A 10,506-nucleotide genomic window follows, 5' to 3' on the forward strand; every position below is an offset into this window, starting at 1 on the left:
AGTTGCCACCCACAAAAAAAACGCCCACATCATTTATTTTATTCATCCTACAAATAAGAGGTAATGGTTGCGTGTGTGCATTTCTGCAGCGGGCTCTTGAATGGTACGAGGCTGGCTACCGGCATGGTCATTTCGCCTCTGTTTGGCAGAGGTCATTGTATAATGTGGCTGGACTGCGCGCTCAACCGTGGTGGACAGCCAAAGAAACTGGATACGTTGAACTCGTTCGGGTATTGAATATATATCTATATATATAAAACCTCATATCAGTACTATTAATTTAGAACAGTAAACAAACTATTTTTGCCTCTGTGTAACTCACATGTATGCATCATAACAGTTAAAAGTCTACTAAATGTGAAATTGGTGAATTAGTTGCCACATGCTTGGCAGGTTTGACTTCTGGGTAGTCCGGTTTTCTCCTCCAGTATAAAGACGTGTTGTAGGCTGACTGGCATCTCTAAATTGTCCATAGTGTGAGAATGGGTGTGTGAGTGCACCTGTGTGTGTGAGATTGTGCCCTGTGATAGGTTGTTACCCTGTCCAGGGTGTCCCCTGAGTCCCCTGAGATGGACTGTAGACTCACCGTGACCCTGTGTAGGATAAGTGGTACAGAAAATAGCTGGATGCTTGCATTAAACATCATCAACCAAGTGATCTGAGCTCATGGGTTACATGAACAGTAAACATTTATCCTCCCATATAATTTTGCTGGATAAATTTGTCAGGACTTTGATTATGCTTGATGATGGTTTTTATCCTGATTTCAGGACAATCTGTCATTATTTCTTTATATTTGATTTATTTTAGATACCTTGGCTTACACTGGCTTTTTACTAGGATTTAAAAAGTGGATGCTTTGTATTTTTACTTATCTTACTGTCTGTCTTAATCTTCTTCTCACTGTTAATCAAAACATATATAAATAATCATTTTCTGTATAAATACATGTTGTTTACTTGTTCTGTTTGCGTGTATGTAGACGCTGGAGCGGAACTGGATGACCATTAGAGACGAAGCGCTAGCTGTGCTGGACACTAAAAGTGGACTCTTCTTGCCAGAAGATGAAAATCTTAGAGATACAGGAGACTGGGGCCAGTTTACACTCTGGCAGCAGGGTATAACACACACAGTCCAACAAATAAGCACATATCACATCAATGCTTATTAATAAGCAGGAATGTTCACTGTCACACACTGCACACATATACACTACTTATCTTTATACATAACACTACTTACAGGAAGGAAAGTTGGTTCTTCATGCCAGAGTGTCCCCAAAACCTGTGCTTTACTGGAACGCTTCAACGAGGCCACCACCTGCAAGAGGGGCCAGGTAGAGCTCTTCCTTTCACTCCCATTACTCCCATCTGTTCTAGGCCAAGCTGAACATCATTCCTTACTCTTTAATACATAGAGCTAAAGATATAACAGACTTGCAGAGAGCTACTTAGATTTACAAAGAGATTTTAGTTTATTTATTAGAAATAATTGAGATTAAATACAAGTTCTCAGTGAAATCTGTCACAGTTTGGACAAACTTTGTTGCCTCTGCCATTAACGAATGAATTTTGCTGTTGTAAATTTTATTACATGTTCCTTGGTAAATTTTTGTGCAACTGAAAATATTTATTTAGCTGAGATAATGCATGCAAGTGGCAGGTTTTTATTATAGAAAGCCACATTTTGATATTGCAGCTATGCTGAATTCTGAGATCTATATATATTAGAGTATATTATACTATATATTAATTATCATTTCTTTAAGATTAAGATAATGTAAATAATAAACAGGTTAAAAAGTGTTCTTTAACAAAGCAAAACGTATAATGGTTCATAAGATGACGATGTCTGGAAGGAGATTATAGTTGATTTAACATTTTATCACAGGACTCTACAGTGTCAAAGATTTTTGCCATGTGGGAGACTCTCTTTTTTTTTCTTCTGGTTTCTTGGTAATGAGACTTCAAGAAAGAGAAAGAAAACTATTTTTTTCCTGGACTTTCCACAACATTAAAGTCAAACTGAAACTGAAAATTCTGTTCTTTATATAAAAAAAAGGGTAGTAAATTGCTGTGGGGAAAAGAACAACAAAACACTTCAGGCTGTGTTAGAGGAAAATAGTCAACTTTGTGGTAACAGTGTAGTAATAATCACTCCACTTTGCCTCAGGCATCATCAGGCCACATTGTTGCTGAATGTATTGTAGAATGCTTTTACTACAGTGTATTTTATTCTTGGTGAAACTCATGACATAGACATTTTAAGCTTTGGTAAACATGTTGGATTAAGAATAATTGAGTGCCTTGTAATTAAACGTTCATATATTTTATTTACATGAGAAAATGGTTATATAGAGAAAAGGGCTAATATTAAGGGATAAAATCTAACATAGCCCCATGTGTGTGTGTACTGTGCATTGTGTTTGTGAATTTATCTGATTCACAGTGTAATACCACCCCCTCTTGTATTTCTTTCAACTTCAGATCAAGTTCTCAGTGATGCAGCCTGGCACACATGTATGGCCTCACACTGGACCCACTAACTGCCGTCTGCGCATGCACCTAGGACTCGTCATTCCCCGTAAAGGCTGCCGAATCCGCTGTACCAACCAGACCCGGTCAGTTAACAGCGAACAAGCCAGGAGAAACAAAACATTGAAATAAAATGAAAAAGTTTCAGTGTGGATTTCTAGAGCAACAGAAATACAGTCAATGTATTCTCTTCATTTTGCTCCTTTCTTCAACATTTACTAACAAACCTGTGCCTGTGTGTTGCAGAGAGTGGGAAGAGGGAAAGGTGTTGATATTTGATGATTCGTTTGAGCACGAAGTATGGCAGGATGCAGACAGCTACAGGCTCATCTTCATTGTAGACGTCTGGCATCCAGAACTCAGCCAATCCCAGAGGCACAGCCTCTCCCCCATATGAAGCTTTAAATCAACTGCAAGACTTACTGTGACGTCTCAGCCAATTACAGCCACAAGCCAACCCTGACCTCCGGCTGATCTCTGGTTCTGAACAAAATACCACGTGAATATATGCTGTTTAATTGAATAGTGATTTATGAAGAACATGGGTAATGGATGTTGTCCTTCTGGTGTCCTGGTTTTTCAATCATGAGGAAGGAAAGGTGGCTAGATTATAGCTGTTTCATGTTTTGCTAAGCTTGAGATATGCACAAGCAATTAAAAATGAGTGCATCAAATTCCACAAATGAAGATTTACAGATAGTATGTATGATTGAGAGAAACAGTCTAGCCCGGAATAAATGAGATCACTGAAATGGACCAAAGTGAAAGGTAATGCTGTAGGATGAAGGAGAACGTGGACCACTGAAGGTGCATAATACTGTTACTTGAATACTTGTATACACTCACCGTTCACTTTATTAGAAACAACTACCCATTGACGCAGCGATCTAATCAGCTGATCATGTGGCAGTATCACAATGTATGAAATCATGCAGGTGCAGGTCAAGAGCTTCACTTAATATTCATGTCAAACATCAGAGTGAAGAAGAAGTCTGACCTCTGTGAGTTTGATCATGGTAGGGATGTTGATAACAAATGGGCTGGTTGAGTATTTCAGAAACTTCTGATTATATTCACACAAGGAACGGTGCTAAAAATTCAGCACTGAGTGAGTGATAGTTCTTTCAGTGAAAACACCTTCTGGATAAGGGAGGTCAGAGGAAAATGGCCATATTGGTTCAAGCTGCCAAGAAGCATACAGTAACACATACTTTCATCTTGTTGTCTACGATCGTGGTGTGCTGAATCATATCTCGGCATGCACAGAATATCAAACCCTAATGCGGATTTGCTACAACTGCAGAAGACCACATTGGGTTCCACTTCTGTCAGCCAACAAGAATCTGAGGCCATCATGAGACACTAGCCTGTTATGTGGAGATCAGCAGTATCTGAAATACTCCAATCAGCCCATATACTACCATCAGTACCATGCTTGCAAAGATCAGACATTTTCTTCATTCTGACATTTGATGTGAACATTAACAGAAGCTCTTGATCTATATTTGCATGATTTTATGTTTAGAGACCTGTATGAAAATACAGGTGTTCCTAACAAAGTGGACTGTGTGTTTATTAGCTGTATTACAAAATGCCACTTAAGGGGTTGATAATATTGCATAATAATACAGAGATGATGTGACTTTGCACTACATGTATTAAGTGTTTGGATGTATGTGAAGGTGTAGGGAACCCATACTGCAGACACCTCTTTCTGTCATTTAAATAAAAACCTGTGCCTTATGCCTACACTTGTCAGGTGTGTAAAGATTCACTAGTCATGCAATGTAAAGCCTAAACAAGCATTATTTTTGTATTAAATAAAACACACATGTAATTATGAGTCTTGTGTTTTATTATATTAGATTGCCTGGATCTGATGTGCCTTGAAATTCAGTGGATTGAACATGTCAAATGCTTCCTAGCTGCAATAAGGACTAAGGTTTGATTATATTACATCTATACTGAGGCTCAAGCTTTAAAATAGAAACTCCAGATGGGAAATTAAGGGCCATTTGAAAACGCATATGTATATCATAATTTAATGCTGTTTTATTGTCACACTATAACTGACTCGCTCACTAGTACAGAACAAATAATTAGGTTGCATTGTGAACAATTTTCCCCACATAGCCACTAACTTTATTTAGGAGCTGCTGGTCATGCTTCCAACCGTTGGTCTACTTCTATAAATGCACAAAGGCAAATAAATACATGTGCACACAAGTTATAAACTTATTTATAATGATACCTACATCAGATTTGATTTTACTGACAGCAACAGACATTTTAGTTATAATTTAATGTTTCTTACTTGGACTTGACCAACATTTAGGCCTGCCTAAACCTTTTAATGGAAAAGCTTCAAAATACCAGTCTGGGAAAAACCTACCAGTGACTGCTGAGGTTGTGACCCTAATTGCTGCAATCTGCATAAGGTTCATCATGGACCTGCCAGAGTGCATGTAATATTAAACTGCTTTATTGTTTCCTAAAGTTAGATACTGGAAAAAAATAATATGGAAGCATGATAGCTGCAATCACATGGCAACTAGGTTTACAATACGATTAACTTATTTATATTTTCATTCCAAAATGTATAGACTCAAACATGGATTTGCCAACAAGCTTTAAATTTTTAAATGAAATAATTGCTACAAAGGCAGCACCAGTATTTCAACTTCATTTATACACTTCAAGATGCTGTGAGCACAACATGGCTTAAACATTTCCAAGCATTTACACAATTAAAACAGTAAAATAAAGACCTAATCAAAATAATATGTCTGTTCAAAAGAAGACTTGCTTCCAGTGTAGGTGGGCTGGAAGTTATAGATTAAAGCATTCTGTTCCTCTTTTTGGCTGGGAAATTTATGAAGACTTTTTCTTGCTGCAGAAAGGAAAAGAAAGAAAAGCACTCTTATTGTAAGCATGCGTTTAATTAAGAATACCTGGTTAAATAGACATGTGATGTTATCAAGGGCTTTTTACACAGTCAGTTTTTCTCACTGATGCGAAAGTGCCAGACAAGCCATTCATTTTAAAGCATCATGCCATCTGTTTATCCAATCAGGGTTGTTGACACCACAAACATGCAAATAAGAAGGTTAAGTCAGGGGTTTAGGAAAGTAGAGTGTGAAACGTCAGATTATGAATAGCTGGGATTATTGAGGTAAATGTGAAACCAGATAGAGCAGAATTTCGACCCAGAGTGAACTATTTCCAGTGTGAGTTAAGTCTACTATATCATATCATTTCAAATGGTGTACTTTAAATCTTTTCATACCTTCATTGACAAAAAACTGGGCCATGTAGAAAGTGGTTCTGATAGCAGCGGTCGAGTGAGGGATGTACGTATGAGTCCACTCGAATGCATTTTTCTCTGGGTGCCACTGGGTTGCATAAATTGGGAAATCATACGCTGTACAAATGTGAACAGAGAATAAAGATTCTTTAGAAATTCAATTATCAAATAAAGTAGTCTAATCAATAAATCGCACACATTCTCACCTTCCACTGTGGACACGAACTCCGTTTGTCCGTCTGCGTTTGTACTCAGAATTCGGTAAAAATTTTTCAGCTTCTCGTTCCCAGTGAAGCTCTGTCCCAGAGAAAAACAAATACTGTAGTAAGGGTATAATAGTGGTTTGTTTTATTACAGAAACTGTAGGGAGTGGTAAAGTTCTTTAGTAATAATAGAAATATTAACATAAGTAGTGTAATACCTCAGTAGTGATACTCCACTGATGAGAGTTCTCTGTGAGTGGTTCATTTGCCAGTGATGTTATCAGGTCCTCTGGGAAGTCTTTAAACATTCGGCTGTCCTTTGATTCTATATCACGGAGGAGTGGAGTAGGGTATAAATAATGGCTGGGCATGTTAAACAACAATAGGGTCAAGCGGACGGCTCTTACCACCCTGGGCTTGAACCTCCACTTTGTGTTTTATTCACCACAGCAGTTTGTCAACCATTACAGTTAAGGCTTAGACGCTTTTTTAAACCTTCAGTTGTTCCTCTCACTTTCATAGATGGCTTACCTGTTTAGAGTTTGGACTCTGTACTCTTCTTATTTTGGCTAATTATTACTTAGCCAGCACTGTACTGCTGAATCATGTGATGCCTTGCAGTTCAAAATCGGTCTGTAATAGACTTTACTTTTTTCTTTGCCAATGATTTATCATGATTTATCAACCCACCCATAGAAAATGTATCTTAGCCTTAGATCAAGGCCAAAATTGCGATAACAATCAAACAAAATATTTTACAGCCTTAGTCACAGTGGGGTGCCTTGAGATGGCACAGTTTGGTGTAGTGGTGGGCAAAGTACACATCTTCTGTACATAAGTGAATGTAAAGCCTACACTAACTTTAGTGTTTACACGGCATTGGTATTTGTGCATAGGCTCTACCAAAGAAAAAGGACAATAGAATTTTAGACAACATAAGAAAATATTAAGTACAACTTTATTAAAGTAAAATTTTATACTTAAATAAAGTAAAGAAACTGGAAAAAAAATACTTAAGTATAGTAACGAATTACATTTACTTTGTTACTGGATTAGTGCAAATTAGCCAAATCAGCTTAAAGTTAGACAGAAATTTTGCACAATCTACCCTCCTTCCCAGCCTTTGGTTAGGTCAGTAAACCAGTTTTAATAACTTTCTTACCACCATGGAAGCCTTTAACTGTAAATAAGAAAAATGTATGCAGATTTATTCCTTTTCAATAACTCACCATTGGTGAATTTGAGTGGTAGAGCAACACCACTGGTATTAGTTTTGGACAGCAGAAACTTTCCACTAGTCAGCAGTGTGAGCTGCTCAAATCCCAAGCATGTTCCCCAGACAGGAAAATAGTCTCCTTTTGAATTTGCCTAGCAACACAAAAAATCCAACCTTCAACTCTGATTAACAAATTATTAAGTAAAATTGAATAATCACTTTTTTTGGTAATTGGACATTATTTTCCTTTGAGACTTTGACCCAAGTTTTACAGCCTCGCACTGTATGTGGAAAAAGCACATTCTCTTGATTTGTGAACATTGTACTGTGATCTGATAGAGAACGGTTACGTTCAAACTACTCAGCACTATTATGCTCTGAATTTGACGAGAACGAAATGAACAAGCTGAAACGGTGTAGTGAATCTTACCTCCAGAGCAAGATTGTAGAATATTCCTGCTGCTTTGGCATAACCAGAGGAAAACATGCTGACACCTCCACCAGGAAAGTGGATTCTATGGGGCGGGAAATAAAGATTTGTACAATATAATGCAACAATGAATAGGGATTATTCCTGGGGTTCAGTTACTCACCCATTTATAGATTTAAAAAGTTTGGTGTATTCTTCTTCAGTCCTATTAATCCTGTGCACATAAAAATAACAATATGTATCTCAGCTTTATACTGTATCAGTACTGGTGTACATACATACACATCGATCAGGCATAACATTAGCTCTGATTATCTCCACATCATGGCCCCTGTTAGTGGGTGGGATATATTAGGCAGCAAGTGAACATTTTGTCCTCAAAGTTGATGTGTTAGAAGCAGGAAAAATGGGCAAGAGTAAGGATTGGAGCGAGTTTGACGAGGGCCGAATTGTGATGGCTAGACCACTGGATCAGAGCATCTCCAAAACTGCAGCTCTTGTGGGGTGTTCCCGGTCTGCAGTGGTCAGTATCTATCAAAAGTGGTCCAAGGAAGGAACAGTGGTGAACCGGCGACAGGGTCATGGGCGGCCAAGGCTAACTGATGCACGTGGGGAGCGAAGGCTGGCCCGTGTGATCCGATCCAACAGACGAGCTACTGTTGCTCAAATTGCTGAAGAAGTTAATACTGGTTCTGATAGAAAGGTGTCAGAATACACAGTGCATGACGGGTCAGGGCTGATTTGGCAGCAAAAAGGGGGACCAACACAACATTAGGCAGGTGGTTAGGCATAATGTTATGCCTGGTCAGTGTGTGTCTATATATATATATATATATATATATAATAAAAGGTGTATTTTATCATGTAAATGTAAAGTTAATTTACTTTGTCATGTTAAAGATTACAGAAATATGAGCTAACATTAGTGGGTTAGCTATATACTAGAGTTTCTCAGCTCGTGCGTCCTTACTTGAAACTGTAATGTACTATTATTTGGAGTTTAAATGGGCACCATTATCAATTATAATCTTTTATTAAACTCGAACACATGCCTTAACAGGATCTCGTCCCAAACACGTACACTTCCGTATTTAACGCACTATTTTAATGTTTAGCACGCTTCGACTCACATCACGGGGACGACTCGTGCGCCCGCAGACTCCAGGTACTTGACATAGGACGCCGCAATGTAGGCATTTTCCCCGGGTTTAGGACTGTACACTTCCTGCGCTAGAACACCTTCACACAACAAAACACTGATATATTAGTCGTAGAGACTTAAAGACAAAACAAATGCGTGTCAACACCGCTCACGTTACCTATTATGGGGAAGTCATTTATCTGGTGTCCTTCTGTAACGACAGCAAAGGAAATGATTTGGAAGAAGAGTGAGACAAACGTCAGGCAGATGAGCTTCATGCTGTCACTGTCACTACACTGATCATGTCTTCATGCAGCTCTCACTGTGTTTCTCTTCCACATCCACGTCACTTCAGATCCACATTTAACTCTTAATCACGCTTAACCGGGATTATTTCTAGGCAACAATGTCAGTGTAGTTTAAATACATGTACTGCTTATTTATTTCGCCTTTACATATATCTCGTGTTCAAATGTTATAAAATTGCCGTGTTTTTGTGTTGCCAGTACTTCCACAATTAGTCCCGTGATACGCAGGAGGGCGGAACTTGATGATAATTGGTGTTTGACTGGGTCATGTGATGTGATGGAGGTTGCAAAGAGCACGCGCGTTAATTACGTTAGTGGTGACCCTCCTCAATAGTGTCAGTAGGCTAATGTCGACCTTTATTTGATGAAGAAATTCATCTGTCACATACAAATGAAACTCGTTGGAATAAATAAACTCGGACAGTACAAGACCTTGACCAACCGTGTGTCCTGAGCTCGCGTGTCTGCGCGTGCGCGCATGTGTGCCGCTGAAACCAGAGGACAACAGAGTCTTTGGAGTCGAATCGGAATCAGTGTCACGGGTGGATGGAGTCGATTCAAATTATACACAACTGTCTGAATTATTAGTGACAAAAACCACAACACAGCCAATACAAAAAAGTTTTCCCTTTGTAATAATAAAGTTATTTATTCTTATTATACTTAATAATAATAATAATAATAATAATAATAATAATAATAATAGAACCTGGACTGTGTATTTGTTGGACATTGTCATCTTTTTTAAAACCATTGTAAAAAAATTATATTAATTTACTTATATTTTATTATTATTATTATTATTATTATTATTATTATTATTATTATTATTATTATTATTATTATTTTAAGGTGTTTTATTACAATGTATTTTATTCTACACTGTATTTTATTTTTTGATGTCTACCAGGGGTGGCATGGGTTGGAGTGGGTTCTGAATTTGTATAGTTGGTTTTTGCTTTATAAATTCATCAAACAGTTGTTAATAATAATAATAATAATAATAATAATAATAATAATGATGATGATGATGATAATAGAACGTGGACTGTGTATTTGTTAGACGTTGTCATCTTTTTAAAAATCATTGTGATAAATGTTATTTATTTATTTATTTACTTACTTACTTACTTACTTACTTACTTACCTACTTACTTAATTTAAGGTCATCGTGTTTTATTACAATGTATTTTATTTTTTGATGTCTACCAGGGGTAGGATGGGTTAGGGTGGGTTTTAAATTTGTATAATTGCTTTTTGTTTTATATTACTGTTCCCAGAAAAAAAATCAATAAACAGTTGTTAACAAAATAATAATAACAACAACGACAATAATAATAATAATAATAATAATAATAATAATAATACTC

General features: G+C 37.3%; 2 protein-coding genes across 6 annotated transcripts in view; one reads left to right on the forward strand and one right to left on the reverse strand.

The window, feature by feature from the left end:
• Positions 1 to 4,377, forward strand: part of unm_hu7910 (un-named hu7910) — a 30,036-nt gene extending 25,659 nt beyond the window's left edge. For all 5 annotated transcript variants that reach the window (XM_058394689.1, XM_058394687.1, XM_058394688.1 and 2 more), the window contains 5 exons: positions 90 to 230; positions 983 to 1,118; positions 1,245 to 1,336; positions 2,487 to 2,620; positions 2,781 to 4,377. In XM_058394689.1, the coding sequence (XP_058250672.1) occupies positions 90 to 230; positions 983 to 1,118; positions 1,245 to 1,336; positions 2,487 to 2,620; positions 2,781 to 2,931 (654 nt within the window). In that variant the 3' untranslated portion in view covers positions 2,932 to 4,377. The remainder of the gene's footprint in view (positions 1 to 89; positions 231 to 982; positions 1,119 to 1,244; positions 1,337 to 2,486; positions 2,621 to 2,780) is intronic.
• On the reverse strand, positions 4,361 to 9,366 carry ggh (gamma-glutamyl hydrolase (conjugase, folylpolygammaglutamyl hydrolase)). The gene is made up of 9 exons (XM_058394693.1): positions 9,007 to 9,366; positions 8,818 to 8,926; positions 7,851 to 7,901; positions 7,688 to 7,772; positions 7,271 to 7,409; positions 6,260 to 6,366; positions 6,045 to 6,135; positions 5,821 to 5,955; positions 4,361 to 5,424 (listed from the first exon to the last, which is right to left on the reverse strand). Exons 1-9 carry the CDS (start codon positions 9,104 to 9,106, stop codon positions 5,303 to 5,305), a joined length of 939 nt encoding a protein of 312 aa, XP_058250676.1. The 5' UTR covers positions 9,107 to 9,366; the 3' UTR covers positions 4,361 to 5,302.
• Positions 9,367 to 10,506: the final 1,140 nt, after the last annotated feature.

This window comes from Hemibagrus wyckioides, linkage group LG07 (genome assembly GCF_019097595.1).
Source record: "Hemibagrus wyckioides isolate EC202008001 linkage group LG07, SWU_Hwy_1.0, whole genome shotgun sequence".
NCBI classification, from domain to species: domain Eukaryota; kingdom Metazoa; phylum Chordata; class Actinopteri; order Siluriformes; family Bagridae; genus Hemibagrus; species Hemibagrus wyckioides.